The 16094-nt window shown below is 35.9% G+C and overlaps 1 protein-coding gene across 1 annotated transcript in view; it reads left to right on the top strand.

Moving 5' to 3' along the window:
- SHC4 (SHC adaptor protein 4) overlaps positions 1 to 16094 on the top strand; it is a 129082-nt gene that overhangs the window by 107570 nt on the left and 5418 nt on the right. The window contains exon 11 of the mRNA XM_032417435.1: positions 12124 to 12377. Within this exon, the coding sequence (XP_032273326.1) occupies positions 12124 to 12377 (254 nt within the window). The remainder of the gene's footprint in view (positions 1 to 12123; positions 12378 to 16094) is intronic.

Genomic DNA, 16094 nt, shown 5'->3' with positions numbered 1-16094 from the left:
AATTGCTTCCAGGGGTAAATACATAAACAGGAACATAAATAAATAAAAGCAAAACAAACCAAAAGCCTACAATCAATTAAAAAATAAGTAAGCCAAAAAATGCTTTTTATAAAATATTAAAGTCTGTTGGGTTCAAATTTGGGTGAGCCAAATTTGGTTCACTCCAAGGACGGAGAGCCAATCATTCAGAAAGTCCTTTTGCTAGCCGAGGAAGTCTCTCCAGACTGCCAAGGGCAACTTTCCAGCTGGTGTGAGCAATGACAAGATGAAATTTAGAAGGAGATTTTGCTGAGCCTGGGCTTCACCAGACCACCTTAACTCCTAAACTAAGAAACAAAGATCCTCATTGCCCAGCCACGTGACAAGTGAGCCATCTTCTTGTAAGCTTTCTAAGATCAGTCTTGGCACCCAAACAACCTGGTTGGATTCTCTGGAAGCAAACACTGAGATGGGGCTTTGGCATGTGGGGGAGGGGTCTTTATTGGGATCACTATCAGAAAGGGAGGGGGAAGAAGTAGGCTTGGGCAGAGGGAGCAGCAGGCCTAACAGAGCCTCAGCGAACCGTACTGAGAGTATGTGGGGCCCATCCTAGTTGTCCCACACTGGGCCCAAACGGCTGGCCTTTTATCCCACTTGTCTCTGTCTTTAGGTATAGGCTGTGTGAGGAAGGGCAAGCCTTTGGGCAAGGCAGCTCTCTGCAGGTGAGGCAGACCCTGAAGGAGCAGTCATCTGCAGGCTGTCTGATGACATCTGGGGACTTGGTCCTTCCCTGAAGAGTTACAGGGGTAGTGCATCTCCATGTTCACCACAGACGGTATCTTGTGTCATGGATGATGGGATATGCAGTCAATTCATATTTCTGCAAGGAACTTAACTGTTCAGTGTACAGTGACCAGTGTGGATAAGGCAATATTTGTTGGAGGGACAGTTTTTTGAAAAAAGTTTCTGGAACTCAGGTATTAAAAGTAACTTGCTAAGAATATATACTTGATAGCTTCCATTTCATGGACTTTTCAAAGCAACAATGAATTATTAGAAAACTCATTTAGTGGGTGGCCCAAATTAGGTGATCTGGGATATTCATTGATTCATAACTGCAATTCCTTTATAAACAGGTCTCTAATGTTAAAAATCTTTATAACTCAGCCAGGATATGGAAGCAACCTAAGTGTCCATTGATAGACGAATAGACAAGGAAGATATGGTGTGTGTGTGTGTGTGTGTGTGTGTGTGTGTATGTGTGTTATGAAATATTACACAACCATAAAAAAGGATGAGAGTGTGCCATTTGCAACAACATGGATGGACCTTGAGAGTATTAGTCAGAAATAAGTCAGACTGAGAAAGACAAATGCTGTATGATTTCACTCATATGTGGAATCTAAAAAGAAAGCAAATGAATAGACAAACAAAGAGCAGAATCAGACCTATAAATACAAGGGAAAAAACTGATGGTTGCCAGAGGCAAGAGGGTTGATGGGATGGCAAAATGGGTGGAGGAGAGTGGGAGATACAGGCCTCCAGTTATGGAATGAATAAGTCATGGGAATAAAAGGTACAGCATAGGGGGAGAAAATCTGTATAATTTAAGCAAAGAAACGTTGCCTTTTGCCATAGACAACTCACGGTAAAAATCAACCTATAGTAACATTCCTGTCATTAGTTGAAAGTAAATAAAGCCAGTTTTGTCCAAAATTGTACTGTCAAAATGTGTTTTCACTGATTTCAGCCTTCTTTCTTCATCCTTTTGCCTCTCCCTGCATTGGTGGCAACGTTTAATAATTTAGGCTTCTGGTACTTTTTCACTCTTTATTTTACTTCCTACTAGGCTATAATGTACCATAGCCCTCCTGGGCTTCTTGCTACCATTGCTCTCTCCAGAAAAAATAATTCCAACTCCAAAAGTATAAATAATGTTGATTTAATAAAAATGAAGATGGATTAGGGATAACTTTATACATACTTCTTTGCAAAATGTCTTAAATACACTTTTTAACCTTTTCTCCTTAATGTTTCCGGCTATTTCTTTCCTTACTTCCTCAAACATCCTCGTTAGCTTCTTTAGACCTACTTAGCCTCCTTTTCCAGACAGAAGCTTACTGATTAGTTCAGTAAGACAAAACAAAAACAAATCTAGAGACATGAACCTAGTATCTCTCAAGCATGCCTCCTGGGCTCCTCAATCCATCCTATCACACCACCATTATAAGAAAAGCTCAACACAATCTTTATTTTTATCAAACATGGCAGAAGGAAATTACTAGCATTGATATGATCTAATTTGTGTATCAATTTATTGTTTCAGTATAAGCAGTCATAACAAAGAAACTCCCTCAATATAACAGTGTAAAAAAGAGCAAAGTTTACTTTCCCAGTAGCCCACAGATTGGTGGTACAGGACTGGTAAGACAGACTGCTTTGTGATTCTCAACGCCTGGCTTCTATCTCTGGTCTAAGGTGTTGCATCTCTGATCTAAGAGTTTCAGTATGGTCTGAGATCTTTAATCTGGTCTAAGGTCTTTGATCTCTCATCTACAAGCTTGGGCTCTCACTATCACACGAGCATTCAGCCAGTAGGAAGAGAGAAAGGCAAGAAGAGTGTGCATACATTCCTTGAAAAGACAGGACCCAGAAGTGGCAGGCATCGTTTCTTTTCACCTGTCCTTGGCACAGCTTAGATATGTGGTCATACCTAGCTTCAAAGGACCTAGAATAGTTGTTCTGGCTGGGTGGCCATGTGCCCAGCTATAACTTAGGAACTCTACAATGTCATGCAAGGGAGAACAGATATTGGTATACAACTAACTGCCTGCTGCAAATATCCATGAGCTGTTCTTTTCACGTAGAACACACTTGCCCTCTCCCAAAGGGAGACCTTGCAAATATCTCATACAATTAGTGCATCCAGCTTAAAGCCCAGGACATCTGGATGATGTGAAGTCCTCTTGATCAAGATTGGATGGGGATCCTTATTATTTGCCAAGTTGTCTGTCCCTTCCCACACCCAAAATTAGTGCTGAAAAGAGGGATAAGATAACCATAACAAAAAACATATGTTCACAAAAGGGAAGCACGCAAGACACACAGGGGTCACTGGTACATAGCAATAACTGAATCCCATCGCTCAGGAATTGTGAAGCCTCTCTGAGCTGGAAGTAGAGAAAATGATTTGCTTGGACTCTGGTTCAGCTTTATGAGCAGAATCTCCTTGTCTGTTGTTATCTGTGGGCCTGGGCTTTGTCCTTTGGGTTGTTCCCGTCATTATGCTCTGTGGACACATCTAAAATCCATGTTGGAGAAAGCGCCTTTCTTAGGGGCGTCACCACATTTGCAGCCTACTTTCTGTAGGTGTGGGCTTGATAAATTTAGAAGCCAAAAGCCATAGACAAGGAGGGATTGTGATTCATTGGCAATGTAATTTCTTTAAAAACCTAGTAGGATTCTACTTTATTTGCTTAGAGTCAGTTCCTCATGAAATTTCCTACAACGTTACTTTACTATCCTCCTATTGCCTGAAGGATGCCTTCTCTCTTTCCTGTTATTGGTAATTTTTGTGTTCTCTCTTCTTGATCAGTGTTCTTTGAGATTTATGAATTTAATTGATCTTTCTAAAGGACCCAGGTTTTGGTTTCATTTTCTCTATTGTTTTCTATTTTCTGGTTCATTGATTTCCATTTTTATCTTTTTTTATGCTTTCCTTCTACTCTTGGTTAAATTTTCTCTTATTTATCCAGTGTGTACTATATTTTCTTCTATTGGCTTTATAGTTTTATTTCCATAATAAAATATTTACTGCACATGAACTTTATATTTTCTGTGAGGTAGGGGGTCTAACTTCATTTTGCCTATGTAAGTGATCCAATTTTGCAAACACCATTGACTAAATAATCTCCTCTTTTTCTAATGTCCCTTTCCATTGGACTAGATTCTTTCTATGTATGTGAATCTGTTTCTGGGCCTTATTGCCCTACTTACCTGTTTTATACCAGTATATTAATTAGTATGGCTTTGTAATATATCTTAATAGACACAATTCTTCCTTTATATTACAAATAATTTTTCTCTGGGTACTATCTCAAACTTTCACTTATTATTGACATTATACCAACTTTTTAGACACTTTGTAGAGGTGAATGTATTTTTCCCCTCAATAATTCAAATAAATTCCTATCTTATAATTTTCACACACCCAAGATTCCATACTGATAAACAATATATGGTCAATTCTCATAGTTCATGGATTCCATATTTGAGAATTTGTTTACTTGCTAATATGTATTTGTAACCCCCAAATACTCATGGCACTTTTGTGGTCATATGTAGACATGCACAGAGCAACAAAAAATTTGAGTTGTCCCACGCACACTTTTCCAGTTAAGGTCAAACAAGGTAATGCTCTGCCTTCTTGTTCCAGCTCTCACATTGTAAAGAAGTATCCTTTTGCAGTCCATTTAGTGCCATGTATTTTGCATTTTTGTGCTATATGTTGATGGTTTTGCTCTTTAGAATAGTCTCTGAGTGTTGTGTGGAAGTGCTATCTATTGTTCCCAAGTGCAGAAGATTGTGATGTACCTGATAGAGAAAATCCACATATTAGATAAGCTTCATTCAGGCAGGCATTGGCTGTAAGTTCAGTGTTCTTGAATCAACAATATACATGAAATAAGGTGTCTTTAAACAGGAACACACATAAAACAAGGTTATGTATTGATCGAATGATGAACATGTTCTGACCTGAGGCTTGGAGGAATCTAACCCTGGGAACAGTGTTTCAGTTTTGACTAATTCAGCGTTTGTAGCAACTTTGTAAAAAAAAAAAAAACTACCATCAATGAAGAGAATTAACTACTTACAGTCCTCTCAAATCAGAGATGGAGTCATTTTAACATGATGTGGCGGGGGAAGGGTTGGCTTTTCTTCCCACAACAGAAAACTGAAGATTGTCCCCCAACCCCAACACTTTTCTCATGAATTTAATCCCTCTTCTGAATTTATCTTTAGTTATATGACTATCCTGACATTTGTATACCTTTTTTTATTCTATAAATAGATTTTTGAAAATTCAAAAGTAACACAAGTGCTCATGGAAGAAATCCAAATAATAAATATGGTATAAAAACTAAGACAAAATGTACCTCCTCAAGTTTCAATACTGGATTCAACTCCTAGATAGTAACAGTTTCTTCTGATTACTACCAGAATGTTAATGCATAGTTAAGTATCTATCTACCTACTTATGCATATCTATCCATCTATATACCTACCTATCATCTATCTCCTTTAAAAATAGTTATTTTCTTTCTATACTTGCTTACTTCACTCTTCCATTTTAGACATTTGTCCAAATTAGCATGTAATATCCTTATTTTCTTTTTTCCAGTTTTACTGAGGTATAATTGACATATAACATTGTACTAGTGATTTGAAATATGTATATATTGCAAAAGGATTAACACACTAACTTTAGTGTGGTATCCATCCGTCACCTCACATAGTTATAAAATTTCTTTTCTTGTGATGAGAACTTTGAAGATTTACTCTCTTAGCAACTTTCAAATATGCAACACAGTATTGTTAACTATAGTTGCAGTTATATCCCCATTCCTATTTATCTTATAACTGAAAGACTAACTTTTTACCACCTTCACCCATTTCTTCCACCCCTCACTCCCTGCCTTTGGCAATCATCAATCTGTTTTCTGTTTCTGTGAGGTTTTTTTTTTTTTTTATTACACATATAAATGAGATCATGCAGTATTTGTCTTTCTCTGTCTGACATATTTCACTTAGCATAATGCCCTCAAGGTCCATCCATGTTGCAAATGGCAGGATTTCCTACCTTTTTATGGCTGAATAATATTGTGTGTGTGTGTGTGTAGAATCAACCAATCACATTTCCCTTATCCATTCATCCATCAGTGGATATTTAGGTTGTTGCCATGTCTTGGCTTTTATAAATCATGCTGCAGTGAACATGGGGGCACAGGTATCTCTTTGAGATAGTGATTTCGTTCCTTTGGATATATACCAAGAAGTGGAGTTTCTGCATCATATAATATTCTACTTTTAATTTTTTGAAGAACCTCCATACCATTTTCCACAGTGGCTGCAGCAATTTACATTCCCACCAATAGTGCATGAGGGTTTTTTTTTTCTCCACATCCTTGCCAACATTTATTTCCCATCTTTTTGATGATAGCCATTCTAACAGGTGTGAGGTGTTATTTCATTGTGGTTTTGATTTGCATTTCTCTGATGATTAGTGATGTTGAGAACCTTTTTATGTACCTGTTAGCCATTTGTATGTCTTCTCTAGAAAAATATCTATTCAGTTCCTCTGATCATTTTTTTATTTGGATTGTTTGGGGTTTTTTGCCATTGAGTTGTATGTGTTCTTTGGATATTAACCCCTTATCAGATCAATGATTTGCAAATATTTTCTCCTATTCCATAGGTTGCCTTTTTGTTTTGTTTATGGTTTCCTTTGCTGTGCAGATTTTTGTTTTGATGTGCCCCTTACCTGTTTATTTTTGCTTTTGTCACTTTTACTTTTGGTGTCAAATCTAAAAAATCATTGTCAAGACATGTCAAGGAGTTTACACCTTATGTTCTCTTCTAGAAGTTATATGGGTTCAGGTCTTACATTCAAGTCTTTAATCCATTTTGAGTTGGTTTTTGTGTATGGTGTAAGACAGGGGTCCAATTTCATTCATTTGCATATGGCTGTCCAGTTTTCTCAACATCATCTAGTAAAGACACTATTCTTTCCCCATTGTATGTTCTTAGCTCCTTTGTCATAAGTTAATTGGCCACATAACTGTGGGTTTATTTGTGGGCTTTCTGTTCTGTTTCATTGATCTATGTGTCTGTTTTTGTGCCAATACCACACTGTTTTGATTACTATAGCTTTGTAATATAGTTCAAAATCAGGAAACATGATGCCTCTAGCTTTGTTCTTTTTTCTGAGGTTTGCTTTGGCTATTTGAAGCCTTTTGTGGTTCCACACAAATTTTAGTATTGTTTGTTCTAGTTCTGTGAAAAATGCCATTGAAATTTTTGATAAGGATTGCATTGAATCTGTACATTGTTTTGGGTATTATGGATATTTTAACAATGTTAATTCTTCCAATCTATGAGCACAGACTATTTTTCCATTTATTTGTGTCTTCAATTTTTTCATCAATGTGTTAGAATGTTCAGTGTACAGATCTTTAACTCCCTTACTTAAATTTATTCTTAAGTATTTTATTTTTTTTAAGTTTTATTTATTTAAGTAATCTCTACACCCAATGTGGGGCTTGAACTCACAACTCTGAGATCAAGAGTCACATACTCTTTGGACTGAGCCAGCCAGGTGTCCCAGTATATTATTAATTTTGATGCTATTTTAACTGGGATTGTTTTCTTAATCTCTCTTTCTGATAGTTTATTAGTGTATAGAAATACAACTAATTTTCATAGATTGACTTTGTATCCTACAACTTTACTGAATTCATTTATTAGTTCTAATGTTTTTTATTTTTTTGGTGGAGTCTTTAGGGTTTTCTATATATAATATTATGTCACCTGCAAATAGAAACAGATTTACTTCTTCCCATTCAATTTTTATTTCTTTTATTCTTTTTATTTTTATTTTATTCTTTTTAAATTTAATTATTATTTTTTAATTTTATTCCTTTTATTTCTTTTTCTTGCCTAATTACTCTGGCAAGGACTTCCAATACTATGTTGAATAAAAGTGGGGAGAGTGGGCATCCTTTTGTTCCTAGTCTTAGAAGAAAAGCTTTCAGCTTTTCACTGATGAGCATGATGTTAGCTGTGGGCTTGTCATATATGGCCTTTATTATGTAGAGGTACATTTCCATCATACTGACTTTGTTGAGAGCTTTTATCATGAGTGGATATTGAATTTTGTCAAATGCCTTTTCTGCATCTTTTGAGATGATCATTTGGTTTTATCCTTCATTAATGTGATGTGTCACATTGATTGATTTGTGGATGTTGAACGATCCTACATCCCTAGAATACATCTCATTTGATCATGGTGTATGATCCTTTTCTTTTGATGTATTGTTGAATTTGGTTTGCTACTATTTTGTTGAGGACTTTGCATCTATGTTCATCAGGGATATTGTCCTGTAATTTATTATTATTTTTTTGTGTTGTATCCTTGTCTGATTATGGTATCAGGGTAATGCTGGCCTTGTAAAGTGAGTTTGGAAGTGTTACCTCCTATTTTTTTGGAAGAGTTTGAGGAAGATTGGCATTAATTTCTCTTTAAATGTTTGGTAAAATTCACCTGTGAAGCTATCTGGTTCTGGACTTTTCTTTGCAGGAAGGTTTTTGATTAGTAATTCAATCTCTTTACTACTAATTCATCTGTTCAGATTTTCTATTTCTTCATGATTCAGTCTTGATAGTTTGTATGTTTTTAGGAATTTACCCATTTTTCTAGGTTATCCAATTTGTTGGCATATAATTGTCAGAGTAGTCTCTTACGATCCTTTGTATTTGTGTGGTTCACTTGTAATGTCTCCCCTTTCATTTTTAATTTTACTTGAGTCCTCTCTTTTTTTCTTGGTAAGTCTAGCTAAAAGTTTATTTTATTTATCTTAGTTTAACTGAGTGTTTTGTGTTGTCTTTTTACTCTCTATTTCATTTATTCCTGCTCTGATCTTGGATATTTTTTTTCTTCTATTAAATTTGGGCTTAGTTTGTTCATTTTAGATTAGCCTTGAGTGTATAGTTAGGTTATTTATTTGAGATCTTTCTTTTTTCTTAATATAGGGTTAATTGCTTTGAACTCAAACTGCCTTTGATAGCATCCCATAAATTTTGGTGTGTAGTATTTTCATTTTAATTTGTCTCAAGATATTTTCTGATTTATCTTTTGATTTATCCTTTGACCCATTTATTGTTTAGTAGCATGCTGTTTAATTTTCACGTATTTGTGAATTCCCTAGTTTTCTTCTTGAAATTGATTTCTAGTTTCATATCATTGTGGTCAGAAAAGATGCTTGATATTATTTCATTCTTTTAAACTTTATTAAGGCTTGTATGTGGCCTAACATATGATCTAACCTGGAAAATGTCCCATATGCACTTGAGAAGAATGTATATTCTTTTGCTTTTGGGTGAAATGTTTTGTAAATGTCTGCTGAGTCAATCTAGTCTAATGTATAGTTTATGTCCAAAGTTTCCTTACTGATATACTGTCTGGATGATCTATCTATTGTTGAAAATGGGATATTGAAGTCCCCTACTACTACTGTGTTGCTGTCTATTTCTCCCTTCGAGTCTGTTAATATTCACTTTACATATTTATGTCCTCCTATGTTGGATGAACAAAGTTTTGTTATTTTCAATTGTTTTATAGTATTCTATTGTATGAGTACATCATAGTTTATATAACCATTTCCTTACTGATGGACATCTAATTTTTTTCAGTCCTTTGCTAATATAATCATTACCCAAAAATATCCAGTTGCATGTGCTTTTTAAAAACTGAGTGCATCAATATGCTACCTTCACAGTTCACATTGGTTTCTTTAAATGTCTCATTCTTTATCATTGGGAATACTTGTAATTGTTTAATCTGATTTTGCTTGTCAGATTTTTTTCTCCCTTAAGCCATATGCCTCCTCTCTGAGGTTTTGCCCATCAGCTGCTTATGGGTGTGGATATTCATATCTATCTTGAGCTTTCCTGAATTTTGGATTGTGAACAATATGTCTTCAGTTGCCATAGGAACTCCAAGATGACATGATTACTTTATTCCATGATTCCTATCACGTTTTTTTTCTTTTTTAGGTCTCAGTTAAATACAGAGCAGCCTTCCTTGTTCCTTCCTTAACCTCAACTACTTCTGAGAAAAGATGTTATTAATTATATCAAGTCAATAACTTATTAAATTTTGTAGGGCAATTTTATATAAATAACTAGATTTAAGTTATTATTGTCTTTCTCAAAGTCTACATTATGTAAGAAAGGAGTCGATAATAGGTAATGCACCACAATGTTAAAGACTAGTTGTAGTTGGTGATGGGACCGTAGGTGATTAATTTTCTTTGTTTCTCTGTGTTTCCCAGATCTTAAAAAAGTCACATGCCTAACTTTTAAAATTAAAACAAAAATTTTTTAAAAATCTTTCAGATATTCTGCTTTTAGGAAAATTAGATTTTCAGTAAATGTTGAGATGATTGAAATGTCCCAGTACAGTGTATGTTGTTATTGTGCGAATTTGGGAAACTGTGTTAGGAAAATATTGTCCATATCCTCAGGCTGGCCCATGATCTGTTGCCTCTTTTCAAGATGATATAATGTCTGTTTTTCTTTTGTTTTGTCCTTGTCCAAAAGCTCTCCACCCTTATCTCAGAATAAACTGGAAGCCATCATGCATTATGATGTGTGTGCCCACACACACGCATGCAAGCATCTGTCTTCCACTCACACACTTTCCCTCTCACTTACACAAACATACACAGCTACTTATCGGAGTTCTCTGTTACGCCTGAAAGCACGCAACACTAAGGCCAACTTCATTTATTATTCATCAAATTTGGACACATTTCTTCAGCCTTTTTCTGGCAATGGTAGATAGATCTGATTGTTTGTAGAGGCGAATATTTTCAGCCATCTAAATATAGACTAAAGATATTTTCAAAAAGATATATTTTTGAATGCTGCATCATAATTGTGCTATGCAGAGAGAAGTTCCTAAGTAGAGACAAAACTATAACATATTAACGGGAGACTTGGGTTATGTCTACAGGGCCCTGGTTGCCTATATCAATAACTTCATGAGATTGTCACGTATAAGTTGTAAACTTAAGAGTTAAGAGGATTTCTCATTTGTGAGACCCTTGCATAAGGACATGGAAATACGCCTTTGCATTTATAAAGATGAAAGCTGGTTTCTATGCAGAGGATCCTTTGCATTTAAAAAGACAAAGTCTGATTTCTGTGCTTATTTTCCTAGTAAATTTGCCATATAAAACATACATCTTTTACCTGGATTCAGACCTAAGAATTTTATGTTATTACTTCTGGATAGCTGTCTATCATCCTGATAGTCTTGCTATCTATTAGGGACCATTATAGGTACTACAGAGGTAGACTGGTTAGACCAATTTTGAAAACTGAAAGATTTTCACATTCAAGGCAAGGGTCTTAGGGGGTGGTGGTTAAGAACTTGGACTTTGGAGTCAAATAGATCTCATTTCAAAGTCCAGATTTATAACATATTAGTAGTGTGACTTCGGGTAAGTCATTTAGTCTTTAAAATCCATTTCCTTGCCATTTCTAGTTTTGAGAATGAGACAAGATAATACGTAGACAGCATTAAGCAGTACCTATCATACTTGATAAATGGGAACTACACAATAATTATTATCACTATGAGTATCAATAATACAATTAAGTGCCACCTGGATATACCTGCTCATCCCCACTGCCCTCAAATCTAGGTAATATTTATTCTGCCGAACCATGGGGAGCTGCCTCAAACCAGGGCCTCCCTGATGTTTTGCCGCCTTTTACCTGATTAACTCTGCTTTGTCCGTGCAGGTGAATGACACAAACACCAGAGTGGTCACTTAATAGGAATGCTGTGAGGTTCAGCATAGCTTTGAAGTTTGGGGTCAGAAGCACCTGTGAAGCACATTAGTAATTTGATTTAAAAATAAAAAGCTAAATACTAAAAAGTGGACAGAGTCTGAAGTTACTGTAGGCATTTCCAAAGAGTTTGGGAATGTTTTAGAAGTTATCTGTGATCTGGGTACTGCATAAGCTTCTTTCTCTTTAACATACAGACTCTGGGACATAAAGTGCCTCTCTCTGCAGTTATGAAAGCAGTTCTCGTGGGTCAGTTCCATTTCTCATCTGAAAGGAAAACTCCTGCACTAGGGCAAGCCTTTCCCGGTAACAGAAGCCAAAGGCAATGTTTGGACCTACCATTAAATTAAAGCCTGTTGCAAGTTCTGGAAACAAAAACCCCATTTGTTCCAGAAGCAGCATTATTTAAACAGTGCATGGCACACAGTAGGGCCTCAAGTTGTATGTGCTGAATGAATGAATGGAAGAGGAGGTAACTTGCTGATGTCTCTATTTATGTTTTGACTCTAGAAGCACCAGAAACTGTTCAGCCAGGTGCCACGGCCCAGCCTGCCAGCTCACATTCTTTGCCCCATATTAAGCAGCAGCTGCGGAATGAAGACTGCTACCATGGCAAGCTGAGCAGGAAGGCAGCAGAGAGCCTCTTGGTAAAGGATGGGGACTTTTTGGTTCGAGAGAGTGCAACATCTCCTGGCCAGTATGTGCTAAGTGGACTACAGGGAGGCCAGGCAAAGCATCTTCTCCTGGTGGATCCTGAAGGCAAGGTATCATTGACTTCTTATTATGGTTTTCACAGGATGTTGTAATTAAGGTTATTCTGAATGATTGGTCCAAACCCTCATACTGAAGCATGATAAAGCTAAGGGTTTCCTTTCTCTTGAACACTCTAGCTGGAGCAGGAAGTGTTAACTAAGGACTAGTGGAGGGGTTTGAGAGGGAGCCACCCTGAAGGATCAAGTAGAGGACAGCTCTTTCTGCCCTTCTCACTTCAATTCAGAGAACTAAGTGAATACCGACTACATGGAAGTACAAGGATTCACAGTTGACCATTGTTCAGTATCACATACATTGTCCTTGCTATCACAGTGCTTATAGCCTATAATTTCTTAAAATAGATGCTTAAATAATTATAACACAAGTATGAATGACATAAGAATGGTTCAACCAAAGCATTATGATGTTTCTCAGGATAGAGGGGTGCTGTGTTTGAGGCAAACTAAAGGCCTTGCCGGGTCTGACATGTAAGATGAACCTTGAAAGACAGCAACATTTTAAAAGACGTACATTTGGAGCATAGGGAAGGAAGCGCAAGAACAGACAGAGCAGAAGAATGGCATTAAGCCAGTAAAAAAATGTATGGCTAGTCAGAGAATGCCTGTAGACAGAAATGATCCTGGATAAAACACAGTTAAGAAAATGGTAATAGTCTTTCCCTATTAATTAGTTTAAATGTAAGTGGATTAGGCTCCTCAGTCAAAAAACATAGAATAGCTGAATGGATATAAAGCAAGATCCGAGTATATGCTGTCTAGAAGAGACTCACTTTAGATTTAAGGACATGAATAGTCTGAAAGTGAAAGGATGGATAAAGATATTCCATGCAAATGATAACCAAACAAGAGCAGGGGTGGCCATACTTGTATCAGACAAAATAGACTTCAAGTCAAAAACTGTCAAAAGAGACAAAGAAGGACATTATATAGTGATAAAAGGATCCATTCACTAGGAAGATATAACAATTATAAATGTATATGCACCCAACATCAGAGTACCCAGATATATGACACAAACATTGACAGAACTGAAGGGAGAAATAGTAACACAATAATAGTGGGAGATTTCAATGCCCCACTTTCAATAATGGATAGAACGTCCAGTCAGAAGGACTTGAACAACAGTGTAGACCAAATGGACCTAACAGACATAGACAGAACATTCCACACAATAGCAGCAGAATACACATTTTTCTCAAGCATACTCAGAGCATTCACATGTTAGATCACAAATACTAGGATGGATCACATGTTAGGTCACAAAAACAAGTCTTAGGAGATGTAAGAAGACTGAAATCATACCAGGTATCTTTTCTTATCACAATGGAATGAAGCTAGAAATTAATGGCAGAGAGAAAGTTCACAAATAGGTGGAGTTAAACAGCACACTCTTGAACAACCAGGGTCAAAGAAGAGATCAAGGGGAAATTAGAAAATATCTGGAAACAAATGGAAATGAAAACACAACATACCAGAACTATGGGATGCAGCAAAAGGAATATGAAGGAAGTTGATGGTGATAAATGCCTACACTGGAAAAAAAAAAAAAAGATTTCAAATAAACACTCTAACTTTATACCTCAAGGAACTATAAAAAGAACAAACTAAACCCAAAATTAGCAGAAGAAAGGAAATATTTCAGATTACAGCAGAAATAAATGAAAGGGAATAGAAAAATAATGGGAAAAATCCACAAAACTACAAGTTGGTGTTTTGAAAAGATACACAAAACTGACAAAACCTTTAGCTAGATTGGCTAAGAAAGCAAGAGGGAAGACTCAAACAAATAAAATCAGAATGGAAAGAAGAGACATTACAACTGATGCCAAATTAAATGATTAAATGATTATATTAAATGATTGTAAGAGATTATTGAGAACAATTATATGCCAATAAATTGGATAACCCAGAAGAAATGGATAAATTCCTAAAAACATCCAACCTACCAAGATTGAACCATGAAGAAATAGAAAATCTGAACAAATTACTAGTGAGGAGATTGAATCACTAATCAAAAACTGTCCAATAAAAAAAAAGTCCAGGACCCAATGGTTTCACTTGTAAATTCTTTTAAACATTTAAAGAATTAATGTCAATGCTTCTTAAACTTTTCTAAAAAAAAATGAAGAGGAGGGGTGCCTGGGTGGCTCAGTTGGTTAAGCATCTACCTTTGGCTCAGGTTATGATCTTGGGGTCCTGAGATCTGCCCTCCCCCACCATAGGGCTCCCTGCTCAGTGAGGAGTCTGCTTCTCCCTCTGCCTCTCCCCCAACTTGTGCTCTCTTGCATGTTCTCTCCCTCTCTCTCTCAAATAAATAAAATATTTTTTAAAAATGAGGAAAAAATAGTTAAAAATTCATTTTATGAGGCCTGCATTACCCATATGCCAAAACTAGAAAAAGACACTACAAGAAAAGAAAACAGAGGCCAGTATGTCTGATGAACATATATACAAAAATCCTTAACAAAATACTAGCAAACTACATTCAACAGTTTATTAAAGGATCATATATCATGACCAAGTGGGATTTATCCCTGGATTGCCAGGAAGGTTCAACAAAGAAAATCAATTGATGTGGCACACCACATTAACAAAATGATAGATAAAAATCATATGGTCATCTCAATAGATGAACAAAAAGCATTTGACAAAACTCAACACCCTTTCATGATTAAAAAAAACAACAACAACACTCAATGAACTAGGAGTAGAAGGAAATTACCTCAGCATGACAAAGGCCATATGTATAAAGCCTACAGCTAATACCATACCCACAGTGAAAAACAGAAAGCTTTTCCTCTCACCACTTTTATTCAACATAGTACTGGAGGTACTATCCAGAGAAATTAGGCAAGAAAAAGAAATAAAAGGCATCCAAATTGGAAAGAAAGAAGTAAAATTATCTCTTCACAGATGATATAATCTTATATGTAGACAATCCTAAAGATTCCACAAAAAACCTGTTATGACTAATAAACAATTTCAGCAACATTGCAGCATACAAAAATCAGTTGCATTAGTATATAATAATAATGAACAATCTGAGAAAGAAATTAAGAAAACAATCTCATTTACAATACCATCACAAGAATAAAATACTTAAGAATAAACGTAACCAAGGAGGCAAAAGTCTTACACGTTGAAAACTACAAAACATTGCTGACTGAGAGAAATTAAAGAAGACACAAATGGAAAGACATCCCATGTTCATGGATTAGAAGATTTAATATTGTTAAGATCTCCATATTACCCAAAGTAATCTACAAATTCAATGCAATCTCCATAAAAATTCTAATAGTATTTTTTTATAGAAATAGAAATATACTCTTAGTATTCATTTGGAACCACAGAGGACCCTAAATAGCCAAAACAATCTTGAGAAAGAAAAATAAAGCTGGAGACATCACATTTACTGATTTCAAAGCTAGAGTAATCAAGCCGGTATGGTACTGGCAGGAAGACAGACATATAGACCAATGGAACAGAATAGAGAGCCCAGAGATAAACCTATGCATATATGGCCAAGTGATCTTTGCAAATGTTGCCAAGAATACACAATAGGGCAAGAATACTCTATTCAACAAATGGTTTTGGGAAAATGATATCCACATGTAAAAGAATAAAATTAGACCCCTGTATTACACCACACACAAAAATTAACTCAAAATAGATTAAAGACTTGTATGTAAGATCTGACACTGTAAAACT

The sequence above is a fragment of the Phoca vitulina genome, unplaced genomic scaffold (assembly GCF_004348235.1).
Source record: "Phoca vitulina isolate PV1807 unplaced genomic scaffold, GSC_HSeal_1.0 scaffold20, whole genome shotgun sequence".
Classification (NCBI taxonomy): domain Eukaryota; kingdom Metazoa; phylum Chordata; class Mammalia; order Carnivora; family Phocidae; genus Phoca; species Phoca vitulina.
This window is presented reverse-complemented; position numbering and strand designations above follow the sequence as displayed.